This window comes from Homalodisca vitripennis, chromosome 5 (assembly GCF_021130785.1).
Source record: "Homalodisca vitripennis isolate AUS2020 chromosome 5, UT_GWSS_2.1, whole genome shotgun sequence".
Classification (NCBI taxonomy): Eukaryota; Metazoa; Arthropoda; class Insecta; order Hemiptera; family Cicadellidae; genus Homalodisca; species Homalodisca vitripennis.
In genome coordinates this window covers 104242090-104263340 of record NC_060211.1, presented here as the reverse complement: position 1 = coordinate 104263340, position 21251 = coordinate 104242090, and the positions used below count along the sequence as shown (strand labels likewise).

The 21251-nt window shown below is 33.8% G+C and overlaps 1 protein-coding gene across 3 annotated transcripts in view; it reads left to right on the top strand.

Annotated features, from left to right (window-relative positions):
* LOC124362626 (tudor domain-containing protein 7) overlaps positions 1-21251 on the top strand; it is a 113045-nt gene that overhangs the window by 88883 nt on the left and 2911 nt on the right. For all 3 annotated transcript variants that reach the window (XM_046817289.1, XM_046817288.1, XM_046817287.1), the window contains 9 exons: positions 1108-1242; positions 4559-4816; positions 5200-5442; positions 6897-7148; positions 9015-9119; positions 10470-10693; positions 12735-12781; positions 15273-15364; positions 19485-19636. In XM_046817289.1, coding sequence (XP_046673245.1) covers positions 1108-1242; positions 4559-4816; positions 5200-5442; positions 6897-7148; positions 9015-9119; positions 10470-10693; positions 12735-12781; positions 15273-15364; positions 19485-19636 — 1508 coding nt within the window. The remainder of the gene's footprint in view (positions 1-1107; positions 1243-4558; positions 4817-5199; positions 5443-6896; positions 7149-9014; positions 9120-10469; positions 10694-12734; positions 12782-15272; positions 15365-19484; positions 19637-21251) is intronic.

Here is a 21251-nt window from a genome sequence, read left to right as displayed (position 1 = left end):
GATTTATGTTGTGGTACCTTTTTCAATAATCATTATTAATAGAGGTAAAATTCAGAAGTAAACACTAAAATGTGGCAGACTGTCAGGATCAGATCACATATCTTGTTGATAATTATCCAGATTTTATGCACTACTGAACTATAAGACAAACACAAAAATTATATAACATGATATCATAAATGATATAACACAAAAGATTACAACTATAACTAACACTACATTTACAAATATTATGGTGTAAAACCTTGTTTTTGGTGTGAGCATATGTCGATTTTGAAATTTCGTTATTGGGCAATGGATACATAAATTAATAATACGTATTAATGATAGCCTGTTTATCTTAACTTAATAACAGACTGTTATATATACTTTACATGGAGTTGTTAGGGAAAATCATTTGATGTTATATCCTTTCAGAACTCATGTATACTTAGCATGATATAATTAATATGACAAGTCATTATTGACGAACATGTCAAATTACATGCTGTCTGGGATGAAATTGTGATCATAAAAGATTAAATATGAAACACAAGTTTAGGTACTCATAAAAATAATGTAAAGTAATGCAAGCACTAAGTATGAAAATTTTATAACAATGTGCTTATTTAATATGAAAAACAACCTTAATTTTTGTATTGGTAATTTTACTGATTTATTTCCTTTGTTGGTTATTAGGTTTCCTTATAGTTAAGCAAATAATGGTAAAACATTTTTATTTCAGCAAGCTTTACATTACAGCTGAATTTTCTCTACAGATTTGTTATTTGTACACTGGCACTTAAAGGTTTATAATAGAACAACAATTATATTATGTAATGTCAATCATATAAACAATAAATTATAAAATTCACAATAGAAAAGTTGTACCAACAAACTGCTGTTTTATTTGTTGGTTCCTATTATGCAATTTAAATTCTTTGTTAATACTTTTAACAATTCTAATGTTAATTTTATAACACTTATAATTAACTTTTTTAAAACGAAAACTGTGTGAGAAAAAAGTCAAAATTAAGATTAGTTGGCATGTTTATCACCAATGCCTCCTGTAGATGTGAAATGTGGTATGAACTTAAATTAAGGAGTACAATGCAAGTTTTGTTGTAGAGTCATAACCAACAAATGGTGGTACCAGAGCAACTCAACCTGGAAACCCTACCCGAAGGTTCCTTGGGCGTGTATATAACCCATGCCACTTCCACATGCGACGTGTGGTGTCAGATTGTGGGAGAGATGTTCAGTGTAAGTTTTATATTTTTAATTTTATAAGACCAGTTTCATTAATCTCTTATACTCTAGTTTATTATGGGTGCAGTGTTCAAAAATTAAAAAATTGAATAATTGTTGTTAACAAATATTTAGGTATCACCCAAAACACACTTTTTTTACTGTTCCTCTTGTAAGAAAATTTTAATTGGTGTTGGGGTCTTACAGTATAAAAAGTAATATGTGCATAGGTATTCTGTTCAAGAAAAATAAAGTTGTTGTAATTGATTTTAAAGTTTTAACTTATACTTCCTTATGTACATAGTGTACTTTTAAACATTAAATACAAAGATTACTTCTATGTACAATATAGTTTTTATAACTGTACATTTGGCTGTGGAGTAATAGCTTGCATGAGAATGTCAGTCATCACTGAAAAACATTGTAGCACTCCTGATACTTGGAGAAAAGCTGGCTAACTGTAGACTCGTCCATGGAGTACTAGCTTGCATGAGAATGTCAGTCATCACTGAAAACATTGTAGCACTCCTGATACTTAGTGAAAGCTGGCTAACTGTAGACTCGGCCATGGAGTACTAGATTGCATGGGAATGTCAGTCATCACTGAAAACATTGTAGCACTCCTGATATTTGGAGAAAGCTGGCTAACTATAGACTCGGCTGTGGAGTACTAGCTTGCATGGGAATGTCAGTCATCACTGAAAACATTGTAGCACTCCTGATATTTGGAGAAAGCTGGCTAACTATAGACTCGGCCGTGGAGTACTAGCTTGCATGGGAATGTCAGTCATCACTGAAAACATTGTAGCACTCCTGATATTTGGAGAAAGCTGGTTAACTGTAGACTCGGCCATTGAGTACTAGCTTGCATGAGAATTTCAGTCATCATTGAAAACACTGTAGCACTCCAGATACTTGGAGAAAGCTGGCTAACTGTAGACTTGGCTATGGAGTACTAGTTTGCATGAGAATGTCAGTCATCACTGAAAACATTGTAGCACTCCTGATATTTGGAGAAAGCTGGCTAACTATAGACTCGGCCGTGGAGTACTAGCTTGCATGGGAATGTCAGTCATCACTGAAAACATTGTAGCACTCCTGATACTTGGAGAAAGCTGGCTAACTGTAGACTCGGCCATTGAGTACTAGCTTGCATGAAAATGTCAGTCATCATTGAAAACATTGTAGCACTCCTGATATTTGGAGAAAGCTGGCTAACTGTAGACTCGGCCATGGAGTACTAGCTTGCATGAGAATGTCAGTCATCATTGAAAACATTGTAGCACTCCTGATACTTGGAGAAAGCTGGCTAACTGTAGACTCGGCCATGGAGTACTAGTTTGCATGAGAATGTCAGTCATCATTGAAAACATTGTAGCACTCCTGATATTTGGAGAAAGCTGGCTAACTGTAGACTCGGCCATGGAGTACTAGCTTGCATGAGAATGTCAGTCATCATTGAAAACATTGTAGCACTCCTGATATTTGGAGAAAGCTGGCTAACTGTAGACTCGGCCATGGAGTACTAGCTTGCATGAGAATGTCAGTCATCATTGAAAACACTGTACTGAGCTCTTCCGTATACTGGGGGAAACTTGTAAAGTAAATTAGTTACATATTTCACTGTCTTTCATACAATTTGAATGTTAAGATGATGTTTAAGAAAATTTAAGAAATTGTGTCAAAACATAGCTTAGATTGTGTTCGTAATGTAACACCTAAAATGTTATACAAATTCGTTATATATTTTTGTTGTTATCTATATTTGAAATATTTCTGATGAGATTAACAAAGTCTGAGGGCGTTTTTTGGGCGTGTGAAATTTTTAAACGGGGAAATTTGATAGGATTTTATAGAAATTTTGTAGATATGAAAAAAGATTTTTACTTTAACTCTCTTGCAAGGGATATACAATTTGGTAACATAAATATAAGCTTATTTTAGAATTTTTAATAAGAGTCTATAAGGTTAATGGGAGTTATTTTTCATTAATAAGTCTTAATGCATGTTTCTGAATTAAGAATATTATGTTGTAATTATTAATTTTTATAATAGATTAAAGTTTTATCATTTGTGACTGGTATAAGGAAAAAGAGTCTCTTTAGTGTTTGAGTTGTAATTCTTAGAGAAATTTAGAGCAGTGACTGGTCTTGACTGAAGTTCTTGCCTGTTTTTGAGATTCAATAAAATGTTCGATTAAAAGGGTTACGTCTTTTTTATCTTCCAAAACCGTATTTTCACCTGAGTTGACTTAAGTTTTTTTGCCCGAGTTTATAGATTTCCCCATTTCTTCACTGAAAATAGACCAAGTGGCTTTTACATAATCCCGTGTGTTATATTATTTTTATGTTTGTTATTATACCCTAGTATAGCCAATTTATTTGTTTTTTAAAAATTGGTTTGTAAGACGAATTTGCTGATTCTAGCAATTGTCTTTCAACAACTCGAAAAACTCACTTTTTTGCACTGAATTTTTATATAATCTTACCCATTTCAAAAAATTGAATTTTAAAACGAAGGTTTTCTAGCAAATTTGTAATCAACCCGGTACTCTTAATCAAAATCTTTCTCTTGATCAAACATGCCCTTGCGTAATAACTTTCTACAACATATACACCATCAATATGATTTGTTTAACATTATTTGGAGGAAGGAATGAGCTAACATTTATTATGGTTTTGCTTTTTATTAGTAGAGGTATGACGTAAAAAGTCTTGTATTTTGAATACAAAAGTGGAGAAAGGATCTGGTGTTTGTGTTTATCATCTTCTTGTCTATTAATGGGTTCTTTATCAGATTTTCTGTGTACATTTAGTATGATCCCATAACTTATAAGTAGTTTAATCTGTTTTGTTGTTATTTATTAATATTTGTTTAGTTTTGACTCAAACTAGCTAAATCAAACTTTTCATTAGTTAGATATCGCAGATTTAAATTTTATTATTCATACTCAAGCCATTTTTAATTTTTCATACCATAAAACATAATTTCTATAATATTCAAAAAATAAGTTAGGAATTCTAATTCGTAGTTCTGTATTGGGTATTCTTAGAAAATATTTAGTAAAATAATTTAAATGCAATTATACTATTGAAACTATAATTAAGAAACTCTTATGTATAAATCTATTTTTTGTTATTTACATGTGCATAATTGCTCTTTGTTTTAGTATAGTCTGTATATGTGTATAAAGTTAATGTTTTTCTAAAACAAAACGAAGAATAAGATAGATTCCAATCTTCAAAACTTTATTTTTGTCACATCAATTGTAAATAATAAACTTTAAACAAAGAGTCTACTGTTCTGACTCATTAATTTGCATATGCTTTAGGACAAACTTGCTGACCTGACCATGGAAATGCAGCGCTACTACAATGCGGAAGGGGCAGGAGAGTTGGTCCTGGATGTACAAGTGGGACAGTATTACGCTGCTAGGTCATCCCAAAGCTGGTTCAGAGTGTGCGTCTATGAGGTGAAATATGATACCAGGGAAGCAGAAGCTTGGCTCATCGACCATGGAGATAATGAGACTTTTAAATTCAATTGCTTGTATAGATTACCAGAGCAGTATTGTTCCCTCCCTAGACAGGTAAAAGTGTCTAAATATTTTTTTAAATAGTTGTTGAATTTCTTTTATACTGTCATTAACATGTTAATCAGATTACAAGTGCTGATATTTAAATTATTGTTTACTTAAAATTAAATCGTTGTTAATTATTGATTCAATTTATTTCAAATGTTTCTCAAGTCACAGCACATTTTTCCAATTGAACTGATTTTACGTTAATTTTTAAAATATAGCATTTTAACGCCAAAGCTTTGAATATTTGAAAATGTCAAAATGTTTACAAATAATTTTTCTTCAAAATAATAACTAATTACATAATTTGAGCAATTAAGGTCTTTATTGGAGCATTGATGTTTAGAAAATGCTATACTTATGGTGTTTTGTATTGTTTCTGTGCATTTCAGGCATTACAGATTGCACTGGAGGGCTTGGATTCTTTCAGCGATGATCCGATTGCCTCTGAAGTAGTGGCAATCAGTCCTTTTCTGATTGGAAAGGTTTTAGTTGGCCTAATTACTCACATAGATACCCAAACGGATTTTGTAAAAATGACATTATTCGACACAACAGATGCTAAAGTCGATATAAATGTCAATGATGCTCTTCTAGATGAAATTTATGCAAAGGCAGAACCCCAGTTGGTGACCGTAAGTATACAGATTTAAAGAGAATGAAAATGTCAGTCAATATCGTAATTAAACGGTGCTTTTTATAAAATAACTACAATAAGGTGCTGGTATACAAAGTATTTTTTTAACTACTCTCAAAGTTTACAACAATTCTAAAGTAAAGAAATTATGTGCAATTTTGTACTAGTCTATTACCGATTCTATAGTATCTTGTCATAGAATCTTGTACTTAATGTTTTTAACTGTTAATACTTTAGAAAGATTACAAAAATAAATAGTGGGTGTGTAGAACTGTTTACTATTTTTTAGATTGATCTATTATAATAAATATTCAACATTCCTTTGTAATATTTTTATATACATACTCATAAACTAAATTTATGTGTTACAATTTATATAGATGAAACAAATTTGATTTTCTACCTGTAAAATAGAAGAGAAGTAATAACAGTTTTTATGAAAATTACATAACTTGTACATTATTGGCAGTTATTTTAGTAACTGATAAGTCATTACATTGAGGTTAAAAATTAATTCCAAGCTGAAAAACATAAATATTTTTTATGTTTTGCAGGGGTTTTATGTTTTACTACAAGAAACTCGAGTTTCACTATAAATTATTTGGATTAGTAAAACTCCATTAATAACAAATAGTTGACAGGTGTCTATTACAGCTGTTGGTCATAGTTGGGTTAATAACAAATAGTTGACAGGTGTCTATTACTAACAGCTGTTGGCCATAGTTGGGTTAAGGAAAATACATAGTTTTGTTTTGTTTGTAATAAGACTGTTTCCATGGACAGGAATGATAACGATAACAATAACCTACCATAACGATTTTTGTAAATTTTTCCTCTGATCCAAAATCTTTTGACTCAACAATCACACACACACACACACACACACACACACGCACACGTGCGCGCACACACACACACACACACACACACACACACACGCAATGTACAATATATAACTATATTTTCTCATCACAAAAGTTTTTTGATAAACAGTGTTATTTTCATTATTTATAATGACCTTGGTAAACAATATTTTACTGCTACGTACACCTGACATTTTACATCACACTGACTACAGCTGTGAGTTGCTGCATGCAATCTTCAAAATAACAAAAAATACTATATATAAGGAAAGAATATTTTGTGCATATTTTATGCCAACCAGAGACATTAAATATATGACGGATAATATTTGAAAATTGTTAGCAGTATGTAAAAAGTGCAACAGTCAGAGACAGGATTTGAACCTGCGTTATCTCTAACTCAGACCCAAAGACTAACTATATATGTAGTAAAAATTTTGTGACGAGATAGCAAGATTATGCTACCGCTATTACAAGTGGTTCTCTCTTCGTACCTAGTCAATGAGTTATTAAATTATAATTTTGTTATTTTTCAACTGTTAATCACAGTGATGTTGTATCTATAAATAATTTACTTTTACCATTTCAGGAGGGGTGTGCAATGGAGGTGTATGTAAGTAGTATATCAAAAAAAGGAGAAGTGTACATACAGATACCAGGCGGAGCATGTGAACGTCTTGGTGAAGTACTGAATTCATTGAGTGATGAAGAAATCTCTAAGCACAAGCTAACCAGCTACAGACAAGTTGACACAAATAAGATCTACCTGGCCAAGTTTAGTAAGGATGAGGGCTGGTACAGGGCAGTGGTCACTGCCAAGCCTTCTATGCAACAGAATAAGGTACGACTGCTCAAAGTATAGTATTTAGCCTTAGAATCAGCTTTACTAGAACAACCTTATGAACGATGTGAAACCTCAAACACTTCTACATCCTCATATTCGTAATAACATAATGCAATGTTTCATTTTAAAGGTATGACTAATACACATTGAATTGATTGGATTATATGAGGATTAAATCCTTTTAACATAATAATATAAAGTTTTATTGTAAAATGTATGTTTAATGAATACTTAATCCTTTTGTAACCAGGACCAAGAAAGTAATGTGTCCCCAAAATTGTACTCTGCCATTTTAAGGGCATGCCCCAAAACTGCCTCTGGATATTACTCAATGAATTGCAATTCCTAAAAGAAATCAATACTGTATTATGTTTTGTAATTGTGTTTAATATGGGTTCTTAATCTTCTGAACTGATTGACGAATTATGTAAAAAATAATTGCTATAAAACCACTGTTTCCTTAAATATAACACTTATGAGTGTAAAATATAATGTTGAATTTTACCTCAAAAGCATTAAATTCTTTAGCAGCTATGTGGATTATACTAATATCATGATTGTCGTCATCCCGATCACCATCTTCAGTGCCCAGTACAGCAATCGCTAAATTGTACTTAGAAAACTCATGTTACTCATCAAAGTTCTCCCATTCTAGAACACTATCTTCATTTTTGTCATCAGAATTTCTTTCATTCACAATGAGAAGTTGATCAAAGATAGCAAATTAAACACGCTTGAAGAAATCTATAAACATTTTAAAATGAATTAATTTGGTGAACTCATGTTAAATGAGAAGCTTCAATTCAGCTCTCATTATTTATTTAACACATTAATCCATCGTAACGGCATCTTGCCAACCAACCGATCAGCTGATAATGTTGAAGCACCGGAAACTGGAATCACCTAGTGTCAGTTGTCCTGTCTTCTGCTGGCCGTGATATTATATCATGATGTTTAATATTCATGTGTGATAGGCCTATCAAATATGTTTCTCGTTATTTATTTATTAGTTATGTTTAGTGCTGTGTTCGTAAATTTTAAACTATGACTACTCCAGATGGATAATCCTTGCTTTTAATATTTATTGACACTGACACCAGAAGAGGACTTTATAAAAAGTCTAAACTACAGTAGTGTTAGCAGCCAACAGGGATCACTTGTGGCTGGATTATACCTTCCAGTTGAACCACACAGCAAAACCAGGCAAACAGGGTTCAGTTACTAGGCACAGCAAAAACTGATATGTCACTCAAATTTGGGCCTTATGGATACAAAAGCGGCTCATCACTAATAGCAAATGTTGAGATTCTGGAGTGCAAGGATAATTCAATAGGTCTAGTCTACTGTGGGAGATGACTATTGGAGTTGGTGAGTTTCGCTCCCTAAGTGTTAAAGGTTCTTGCTAGTCTCAACATAAGCGTGTGCCACCCCCTGCCTGCTGTGACTGGAGAGGCTGGTTCAGAGCTGGCCTCCCCTTCTTTCAAGGGGACATGGCTTGAGATTAGTGCCCTAAATTCTTCCTCATGGATCTTGATAGCAGGCTGCCTCTACCCTTAATCTTACCCATCCAGAACACCCTTGTCACTCCAGAAGCAGCGCAAAGGTCCTTATAAGATAAGGTGCAATTTATAAGCTTCTTGTCCTAAGAGAGAGAAAAAGTAGTGTTAAGACACAGTTTGATCTGATGAAGGTACGTTGTTATTGTTATTAGTCAATCTGCTGTTCAGGGCTATATAATAATATGGGAAATAGTAAAGATCAATATTGAAGAAAACATAGTAAGATTAAGATTAGCAATTTATTGTTTCACTTATTTACCAATAAGATATACATTAATTTAACTTTATTAATTTCTTATTTCAGATTGCAGTCAGATTCATTGACTTTGGTAATGCTGAAACTGTCAGCATATCAGATATTGCTGAAGTTGAAAACTTACCTAGCATCCTTAACAAGCTTCCTGCTCAGGTAATATTTTCACTGACAATTTAACTTATAGGAATATTTTACTAGCGTACTTTGTGAAGACAGATTTTATGCACAGCAGCCATTTTCAAAGTTTTCTGTTTTTAAACTGTTTAGTTAAGTCAGAAGGCATGAAAAGTTTAAACTAGGTGGCTCCAATGTGCTTTGGGATTTTATCTAAAACATTGTAGTGCACCTGATGGGACAATGAGAACACCTTTTCATCTAGGCTACACTTGATTTTGTAGTCTAGGTGTCTCTGACGTCAACACAATTCAAAGAGTTTGTTTTTAGCTTCCTTATCACCGACTTTTTTTAATCTCTTCAGTGAAACGTGGACTCCAGATTCCAAGAGTCAAGTCCCGTGAAAGCATCAGATTTAAAACATTGTGTAGATTACACTTTTGTTATGTTACTCCTGTTATTTTGTTGTTAATTTTAAATTTTGTTTATATTGTTGCTTAAATAGTTTAGAAACAAAATGTACTATTATAAGCAGTAACATAGTTTTTGTAATAATATAAGACTGACAAGATCTATTGCTCCAATGTGTGTCTAATGCTAAATAATAATCTTGAATCTTGATTCTTGATTCTTGAACAAATCAAAAACATACTGCACAACATTTAAATTACAAATTTTGTACACAAAAAAATTTATTTTAAAATTCACTCATGATAAGTTTAAATATTTAAATAAGTGCAGCTGCATAAATTAGAAAGATGTGCCTGATCTCTTATTCTCTAAAGTTTTTAATTCATCACTCTTTGTGTTATTCTAATAAGCTGAGCATCAGCGAAATCTTATCATTCGTTGGGCTGAAAACATTTTATTTATGTCTGTCTGTCCACACTATATTGAGAACAAACTGGCCCCATGGACTTGGAAATTTTGCATGAAGCTTAATTTCTATAAAAGCAACATTGAGTTTGATGATGGTGTGTCACTACGTGGGATTTGGCTGAGTATGAGCTAACATTTTTATAATGATCTTTTGGGTAACCATGATACAACAACAAAAATCGCAGAATAAATCAATTTTTAAACATATTGAGCACCATCATATGAAATTTTAACATGTGATATAGAAACACATGAAGCTATAAACTTTAAATTTTGCATGCAGCCAAAACATGTTAAACAACAATTGGTGTGGCATATACACTGTGGCATTAGTAAATACATTATTTCAAAATACAAAATAATTGTTGTACTTTCTTACTTCTAGGAACTATTTTTATGTTGGAAACATTACTTCTCTAGAACATCATCAGATTTCAAGATTACTCCTGGAAAGTTAAGAATGTAATGATTGGTGTTACTGTTATGTACGTCATGTTTTATATGTTTCAGGCTGTCAAATTGGCAATGCACAACCTCCCGGTAAACACACTTACTAATATTGAAATTGCTAAAATACATTCAATGCTACTGAACGAGGAGAAGGAGAAAACGGTTCTGATTAAAACTGTCAATCTTCAAGAGGACCCGCCGCTAGTGGAAATATTTTACAAGAAAGACGACGACAGTGCTCTAGTATCAGTCAATAATACCATTGTAGTTCAACGATTAATCAAGTAAGCAGATGTTATTATTGGGTGCTGTACATTCCTTTCATTAGTGTTACATTAACCCTTTTAGTGCCAATGTCTGTACATACGGATGTTTAAAAAACTACAGAGAAATGCCAACGTCCGTATATATGGATGTTCGTGGTAAAAATTCTACTGCAATAATTTTGTTATGTGAATGGTAACACATGATGTGCTTGCATTTGTGGATCCTTGTTGGATTGTGTTATTGGACCATCATTATCAAATAGACTCTCTCTAGGTCAGTTTCACTTACCAATACATTGCTGTTAGTGTTGTCCTCAACATCACTATGCCTAGATTTCAATTGCTTCAGTTAACCAGTGGAAGCTTTAAAATCATCACTACACCCTAGTTTTTATCATTTCCAATGCTTTTTCGTAAATCGAAGGACCACTTATGGGTTGGCCTTTGCATCTTACCTGCATGAACCATGTGTAAACTGCAGTATCCAAGTCCTGATTTTCTGCTGTTTTCATAGTTTTCCTACGCAAGCTGCCATCTTTGCTGACTAGTATACATGTAAACTTTGTAATAGATTTACTGTTGAATTTCTAACACCAAACTCTTGAGCTAATCTTGATTCACTTACACCTTTTTTTAATTAATGTATAATTTTAAGTTTATTGGTTAATCTGAGAACTACACATTGCTAGAAAACACACAGCATAGCATACAATAGTACACAGGTAAAACTAACAGTGATTTCAGTGATACAAAAGTGAGGTTAGGTGGATATGGAACATTACTGTATGTAACAGTATGCTGTAGTGGAATGACGGACTGTGTCAACTGCGCGCAGTGCTACGCCGCATGCACTCCTGGGGGCCAGTTCCATTATTACTGTGTTTCTGTTTGACCAATAGAGCCCTATCCAAGTCCTCCATTTTTGCTGGATTTTAATGTCGCCAGAGGAACTAATCCTTGAGCGGCGATGCTTGTTTAGTGGCATGGTAATATAGATGATAAATCATACTGCCGATATATCACACGATTTTTATTGATACAATATATTTATCAATGAATATGAACTTTTCAATGATTTTCAACAATATAACTAATGCCAACGATGCAAAGGAACAAGTGGTATGCATGCACAAGAGCACACATTGCCATCTAGCATTCAGTGACAATAAGAGCCTTCATTATCATAATATTCAACCCAAGTCTGAGCTGACCAATCGTAAAATTTCAGCGGGATTTGGCTTTCAATTAATCGACATTTTTGTTGACCGGCTTTCAGATAATTGACGCTCTACTACTATTATTGGGATTTTATGCTAATCAGGATATTATGGTATGTCCAATAATCTTTTGAAAGAAACCGCCTTCATAATGTTGGAACCTCTAACATATTGTATAAACACATGTATTATGAGGGTCAAATCCTTAGAAGTTTCAAGAGATGGCAACCGTAGTTTCTGAAATAAAATTTTGCCATTAAGTAGCACTCCACTCCTAACTAGTCAACTGTTAAAGTTTCAGCTGTATTCATCACATAGTTTAATTGTTGATTCAATTAAACAACTTTAATGTATTTATAAAAATGATAAAAGTAAGTTTCGAGCAGTGATTAAAGACTGTATTGAAAGGGTTGATGCCGAAGGAAATCAAAGCTGAATTGGGAAAAGTTCATGGCACATCTGCTGGTTGTACATCCACGAAAGATGAATGCAGATCCAGACTCCCTTTTGAAATGTCTATCCCCGGAATTATTGACAAAATTCACAATATGAATTTAAGTGATCGACGAATCAATAGGTGTGAAATAGTAGGTATAGTGGTTTCAATTATACACACTAGATTGGTGTGATAAAAATGTTGGCAAGACAGGAGAATCACAGTGGAGTATAAACGCAATCATGTGGTGAATTCTGAGGCTGTTTTGGCGCAATCCTGATGAGTTTCTGCAACGTTCTGAGAATATTTCTCTGTGTTTGATGTGGTGTTTTGTGTATAAACTGTTAATTGCCAACTTCAACGTTATTGATGATGTTTTTCTAAAAAATTTTTGTTTTTATTTCAGACCTATTGAGAGAAGAATACATAATGACAGTCAAAATGGAGTCCAGGGTATGTAATTCTGTCATTTGTTACTGTTTTATAGTTGTTAAGTTTTGTAAAATCTGTGTCTTCATTGTATTTTTATTGACTACTACTAGATGTATAGTATGCCCATCCTTTCCATAAAAGAGGTGAGTGACTTGCATTTTCAATTTTATAAGTAAATTAGTCTTATTCCATTGAATTTGATAGGACCAAGGTGGTTTGATATGGGAAAATTCGTTTGTATGAAATAATGCACAATTTTTTATAAGGATAACAATAGTTAAGTATGAAGTAGCCTGCATATCAATGAAACACTAAAGTTTTGTTTTATATTACGCTTTATTGTAAGATCATTATATATCTATGTAAGTGAAAAATTCAAAGTTCATTTTTTGTTCAAAATCAGTTTAGTCACTCAAGTTTTAGTTAATTAAGATTCTAATGTATATTACGAATAAAGGGCCATCCTTGTTAACTATTACAGGAAGAAAGTAGCATTAATAGTCTGATATGGTAACACATACTTGTACATCTACAAACTCATATTCTGAACAACTTACTTTGGGACAAAACAAAAAGATTAAAATAGGCAAATTCAATTTAAACTCTTTTTTGTCTCATGCATAAATATGAAATAGGCGACTAAAATAAAACTTTGAGTTTTCCTTGTTGCCACAATCCAGAAAATAAATCAAAAAGTGTGTATTTTTGGCCATTATAATTTATTCTGGTCTTATTATTTTTTGTGCCATAATTGATTTTGATTTGTTTCACTGAACAAGAATTTTTATATGTATATAAAACTACAGAATCAATACATTGTATTCCCCAAACAGTTAGATTTGCTTGGCTGGTGAGTGCAGACCTCTTGTGACATGTATTGAGTTGTAATAATGAGCGATTAGTTTTTATTAAGTGCATGTTTTAGAGTTAATGTGCATGGAATAGACACACAACGTGGCTGTTGTGGTTCCTGACTTATGCATGTCACAATGCTCTGGTACGTTTTGTTAACTTTAACCTAGATTATAGTTATGCATTAGGTTAGCCATTCACCTGAGGAAGAGATCAGATTGCAGATCTTGAAATGTAGTGTGACTGATTATATTGTATCACTGAACAATGACTAATGTCTGGAAATATCCTGTCTCCTTCATAATCCTTCCATCTTCAAAAACAAACTTCTAAGTATATCTTCTACTTCATTTTGGGTGCTAACAAAAATTAAAATTTTTATTATCTTTCACGAATTTTCAAAATTTATTTGAAACATAATGGTTTTTAATCAAGTAGCTACGGCTTCCGGTATTCACTCTTTTAGATTAAAGAGGCTTCACACTCTTTTCATTAGGTTTAACTTAATATTTCAGTACAGAATGTTGCATAATTAACTCCATATCATGATTTTTACATATCATGGTAAACCTATATAATTTGATCAAGTAAGTTTGACAAAATATATAAGTATTTTATATATATATATATATATATATATATATATATATATCTTTAGTTGATATCTAATTCCACATATCTGAAAAATGTTAATTACTCATAAAAAAAAACAGCTCAAATTTGCCAGTTACAAATTTGTATTCCTTATCTATTGATATTTTTAAAATACTATATAAATATATATATATATAATTTCAATAAACATTGAATCGCAAAAAGTACTTGCTCCGCCGGGAGTCGAACCCGGATCTCTCACTTGCCGGGTGAATGTGCTACCATTACACCACAGAGCGCTTACTTTTTCCGATTCAATTATTTTGTATTTGGCCGTATCTGTCACACATGCGTTTAAATAAGCAAACTAACATATGATCGGAAGACCAAATAACTGTCAAATGACTTTTATTTACGTTAAACTTTATAAATGGCAATAGCCTTATTTAATTTCAATAAACATTGAATCGCAAAAAGTACTTGCTCCGCCGGGAGTCGAACCCGGATCTCTCACTTGCCGGGTGAATGTGCTACCATTACACCACAGAGCGCTTACTTTTTCCGATTCAATTATTTTGTATTTGGCCGTATCTGTCACACATGCGTTTAAATAAGCAAACTAACATATGATCGGAAGACCAAATAACTGTCAAATGACTTTTATTTACGTTAAACTTTATAAATGGCAATAGCCTTATTTAATTTCAATAAACATTGAATCGCAAAAAGTACTTGCTCCGCCGGGAGTCGAACCCGGATCTCTCACTTGCCGGGTGAATGTGCTACCATTACACCACAGAGCGCTTACTTTTTCCGATTCAATTATTTTGTATTTGGCCGTATCTGTCACACATGCGTTTAAATAAGCATTTAAATGCGTATATATATAATATATATATATAATCTGTGTATATTACATAATACCAATTGATGAAAAAAATAAGATCTTTCACTTGCCGACTGGGAGTTCTAATCATAACACCTCAGGGCCCTTAAATCATTTTGTATTTTTTTAAATTTGTCACATATGTACATAATCAAAATAATTACAAAATTATATTTTCAGATCCCTTGAGTGGAAAACTTAAACGTCCTGATTTAGATGGAGATTTTCTGGATGTTTTGATTACACTAGCAGCCCACCCCGGAAATTTTATTGTAAGTTTGAACGTTTAGAAATGTTTTGTAGATAAATAATAACAATTAGTTTTCTTTATGAGAATTTGGAAAGAGCATCTAAATGTCTTTTATAATCAGTCCATAAGTTAAAACGATTAAAAATACAAATATTGGTTTCAATATTATATTTTAAAAACTAATTTCAAAGCCATTTTTATTTGGATATTTTAGACTTATGTTCAATTCAATTAAACAAATTTTTTATTCGTGAAATATACTGCTGTATACGAGGTGTGTCCAAAAAGTATCCGACCTTGACGTCTGGCATGAACTGGCGTTACTCTGCGGCAACGGCAATCTGGTTCCCTTCAAAGTACTCCCCTCCACAAGCCACTACCTTATTCCAACGCTCCTCCCTCTTCCGGAAACACTCTTCCGCAAAATTCATTTTGTGGAATGGCTAACAGGTCCTTCGTCGCTTTTTATTTGTTCAACACTGTCAAATCTTTTTCCTTTCAAAGGAATTTTTAATTTCGGAAATAGCCAGAAGTCACAAGGAGCTATGTCAGGACTGTAGGGAGGCTGTCGTAGTTGGTTGATGTCATGTTTGACCAAAAAACGCTGAATAAGATTTGAGGAATGAGCTGGCACGTTGTCGTGGTGAAGGATCCAGTCACGGCTTGTCCACAGTTCAGGTCGTTTCCTTCGCACTGCATCTTGTAACCGCCTTAGGACCTCAAGATAATACTCCTTATTCACTGTCTGGCCTCTTGGAGCATATTGGTGATGAACAACGCCGTCCTGGTAAAAAAAAACTGTCAGTATTGTCTTGACATTGCTTTGACTTTGTCTTGCTTTTTTCGGCCGTTGCTCTTCGCGAGTTTTCCACTGTGAAGATTGAGACTTTGTTTCAGGGTCGTAGCCATTAACCCATGACTCATCACCAGTAATAACTTTTTTAAATAGCCCTGGGTCACTTTTTATCAAATCCAGATTGTCCTGTGCGATTTCAAGTCGACAGTTCTTTTGGTCTTCTGTCAGCAGCCGAGAAACAAATTTTGCCGAAACACGGTTTATTTTTAAATCTTTGTGTAAAATGTTACAAAATGACGATTTTGGTATTTCTAAATCTTCTTCCAGCTCTCGGACAGTCAATTGATGGTTTTCATTAATTGCTGCACAAACAAGTTCAACATTTTCAGCGTTTCTGGCCGTTGAAGACCTGCCAGATCGGTCATCACTCTCCACTGATGTGCGCCATTTTTAAACCGCCTAAACCACTCTTTTATTTGTGTATCGCCCATAGACACGTCACCATAAACTTTCCGTATTATAGTAATCGTCTCTAATGCTTAAAATGCCCAAGTTTTTGGCAAAATTTAATGCAAATGTGCTGCTCAACACGTTCAGTCATATTGAAATGCGACGCACACACACGGCAGTACTGTACGGAACAGAGCGCTGTGACTCACTGAGTGTGCTTCATCTATGGTTCTGGCCCCTGTGTGTGAGGACGAAGTGGGACGTATTGTAAGAAGTTTTTCAGCTAAAACTTCCAATGACATAAATGGCATATCAATGTGGCTTATAAAACAATGTTATCAGCACATATTAAGCCCATTGACAAAAATCATAAATGTTTCTTTCGAAACTGGCACATTCCCATCCGCACTCCAATTGGCAAAAGTCGTACCTGTTTTCAAAAAAGGCGATCCAAAGATAGCGAATAACTATCGACCAATTTCAATTTTACCTGTTTTTAGCAAAATATTTGAAAAACTGTTCCTGGAACGACTTCTTAATTTTCTTGACAAACACAAAATTTTATCTGATCTACAATTTGGTTTCAGACCAGGAAGATCAACTTTTGGAGCAATCACACAACTTGTAGACTTTATTGTGGAAGGCTTTGAGACACACCAAAGAACGCTCAGTGTCTTTCTTGATCTCTCAAAAGCGTTTGATATTGTTAATCATGGTATATTGCTACACAAGCTGGAAGGCTGTGGTGTACGAGGGACAGCACACCAGTGGCTCCACTCATACTTGAGCAGTAGAAGTCAATGTGTTCAGGTCCAGAATGCAGTATCAATTACTATTAGAATATACCAAGGAGTCCTACAGGGATCAATCTTGGGTCCTGTCCTTTTCTTGATTTATGTGAATAATATCCATGCGTCAGCCTTATATAGGAAAATCATTCAATACGCAGATGACACGACTCTCTGTTTCCGGGCTGATTCTCTAACTTCTTTGGAGATTCAAACCTTCATTGATCTTAATTCCTGCATTCAAAATTTTCTGGTAAATAATCTCAAAACTAATCATGAAAAGACAAATTACATCAACTTCTGTTTACGTGTGTTGAATACTTATGAAACCCCAACAGTAATGATGGATAACATTGTTCTGGAAGAAACTGATTCTGCTAAATTTCTAGGAATACACCTAGATAAAGGGTTAACCTGGAAAGTTCACATTGAAAGTGTATGTGCTAGATTGGCAACTGGAATTTTTGTCCTTCGAAATTTATCAAAGTTTTGTACGTCTGATGTCTTAATGATGGCTTACTATGGATTAATATTTCCATACCTGTCGTACGGAATTTCTCTGTGGGGCAGTTGTGCCATATCAAACTTGGAAAGAGTATTCAGACTGCAGAAAAAAGCTGTTCGAATCATCGCAAAATTGAACAACAGAGAGTCATGTCGAAGTGCCTTCAGGGAGCTCAACTTGCTAACTCTACCCAGCTCGTATATTTTAGAGACTTCATTTTACTGTCGATTTCAGTGTATATTGATGCAGGGCAGTGATATACACAAATACGAGACAAGAGCTCGGGGGCGCAATACTCGGACTATTGCAATACAATGTAATATTATATATTGTCAATATAATAATATTGTCAACGCAATAAAATATATTCTATTCTATTCTAGTGTCCGGATCGTATTCAATGCCTAATATGAGAAGGAGTAGGCTCGCCCCTCCCCTCCAATAACCGGTTCGAGCCGGTCGGTTACGCCGCGGCCGCCTACTGGTCGGCGGTTCGAATACTTTTTGGACAGACCTCTTACATGAATGGTGTCAATTTTTACTTAAAACTAAAAAGGAAATACCAAATTATGAGTTTGTTTTTTATCAGTATTCATTTAAATTTTACAAGGCAGCCTCAACAAAAAATGTTTTTAAATATATTTTTGATCTTTATCAAATTTATTTAATTTTTTATCAATATTGGGAGGTGGTTAAAAAACTGTATTACTATATATGTTGGCTTCTTTAAAAAAATATGTTTAATTATTTAAAAATTGTTTTTATTTCTTGTGTTACAGCTATGTTAGTCAAAATGTTTAGGTAATGTGTCAATAATATTTTTCAATTCTATCATTATCTACTTCAGTGAACCAGAGACTTCTGTCTATAAGTAACCGCACTGTTGTCCCCTCCTCGCTGAGTTTGACCAGCTGTTACGCATTGGGCACCTATCTGTTATTGCAGACCTCAATTGTAAAAATACAGCTTGGGGTTGAGCCACAAATAATACCGAAGATCGACGCTTACTCCACTTCATATAGGATCTCTACCCCTAAGCATGCAACGTACTGCTCTATTTTAGCCCCAAAATTGTTTTAAGCTATATGAAACACGAATGTGTCTGTATTATGTAAACAGCAGGGGATACCAAACCGTTTATAACAAAAGGTATTATTTCTTAGTGTTAACAGGTGCTATCCCTGAAATTTGGGTGCTTGTTTAAGACATTCTATTAACCAGTTTTGCCCATAAAATACATAATCAGTATGTACTGATACTTATGTTGGTGTAAATGAATAAATAATTTGTGTTTATTACTATAAAAAACAAATAAAAAACTATTTCATTGCAACTGATAAAAGTAACATGAACTGTATAAATGTTGCAAAAATATAATAAACTATGTATTTAATCATAATCCTTATTATACCAGCATCTACTGGTACACTTATTCTGTAATGTACTTATTTAAGCCTACTTTAATCTATCCTGTTATTGCATTCATACCATTAGTTAGTTATACTAATAGTATAGTTTTTGTCTATTCCTACGATATTTAAACAGATTTTTAATGTATTTCGATATTTATCACTGAATATACTATTTATCCACGTTTTTTCAGTTCCAGCCATTGAAGTACAAGAGCAAGCTGACATCGTTGATGTACCAAATGCAAGCCTATTACCAAGCAACTGCATTGCCAGAAGCTGACACAAAATACGTAATCAAAGGTCGTCTGTTTGCCGCTCAGTACATTGATGAAACTTGGTACAGGTCAGTATTAATTTAATTAGGGTTCTGGTTATCCTGCATACGTATTTTGAGGCAATTATGATTGAATGAGAGATATACATTTTTACTAGCTAGGGTAGACAGTTCGTTGCTCAGTATATTGATGAGACTTTGTACAGGTCATGATAAACTTACATACATACTTGGCAATTATGAATGAAAGATGACTTTTTTTAATGAACGAACGAGATGTAGCCTTTTGTTAGCTTAAGTTAACCGGTTCTTAGAAATCTAATTAATTAATAGCCCAATAATCAATGAAAGTCTTCTATAACTTAATATTGATTCTGAACCATATACCTTAGCCATATCGGTAGACTGCGTTCATCTTTTCATCAGGCCTCCAGTAACCTTGACACCTGTACAAGGACCCTGATCACTGAAGGGGTTAGTGCAAGGCAGGCATCAGGTGACACAAATATAGCAAAGCCTCAAACCATCCTCAAAATCTGACTTCCAAATCACAAAATCAACTTGCCAAGCACAGTCTCTCAAGAACTTTTCCTTCCGTACATTTTTGATATGTTGTGTATAAGCCATTAATTTACACAAATTTATGGACAAGTATTTGATATTACTCGTCTACATACATAAAAATGAATGTTTGTGTGTTTGTCCTTTATAGACTCAGAAACTATTTGACCGATCATTATGAAAATTTGTATGTATGTGTATTTTTCCATGTAGAAGGTTTTTATGCTATGCCCATTGATGTAACTCACCACCAGGAGGCGCTGCAAAATATATAAGTTATCAAAGCGCCTGCACATTGTAAACTACAATTACGAGATAGTTGTATATAATAACCACACACTATGTGAAGGCGCTAAGTTTTTATGGATATTTTTGTCTTTCAAAAGAATTTCTGTTTGGCCTTATAGTTTGAATGTTAGACCACTTTATTATTAAGTACATGTACGTGTACAATGGCTATAAACATACACTTTTGGCAGATTTTCTTGATAGTGTCGACAAGGTAAATTCTACATCGGCGTTGACAATATAATTCACTTGAACCAGAAGTGCTCATACACGAGCAAAGCTTACAAAAAGCGTGCGAAGCCGCGGGGAACAGCTAGTATTTAATAAAACTATGAAATTTTACATGCCAACATTACTGAACTTCAGAGAACAACTTAAATGTGTCCTTTAGCTGGGGTTGTTTGAAGTAAAATAGATCTTATAAATAAATACCTGACCTCACATTTTGATTTTTTTTAAGCACTGCTTCACTGGAGTCATCCAACCACTCAACAATGATTCTAAGGGAATTGAACTTCGTAGGGGGGTTCACTTCTGGCTGGTTTATATCTTCCAGTTGAACCTATACTGGGTACAGCAATAACCGATGTGTCACTTAAATCTGGGCAGCCTTGTTCGTGCCCAGGAGCACCACATCGCTAACCGCAAATGTTGAGATATTGGGATGCAAGGTTAGATCGATAGGTTTAGTCTACTGCGGGAGATAACTGTTGGTGTTGGTGGGTCCCTAAGTGTTAAACGCAATTGCTGGTCTAGACAGGGCGTACCACCCTTGTGTAAAGAGCTCAGTACAGAGTTGATATCTCTTTTTTCCTGAGATTAATGGCCAATACCC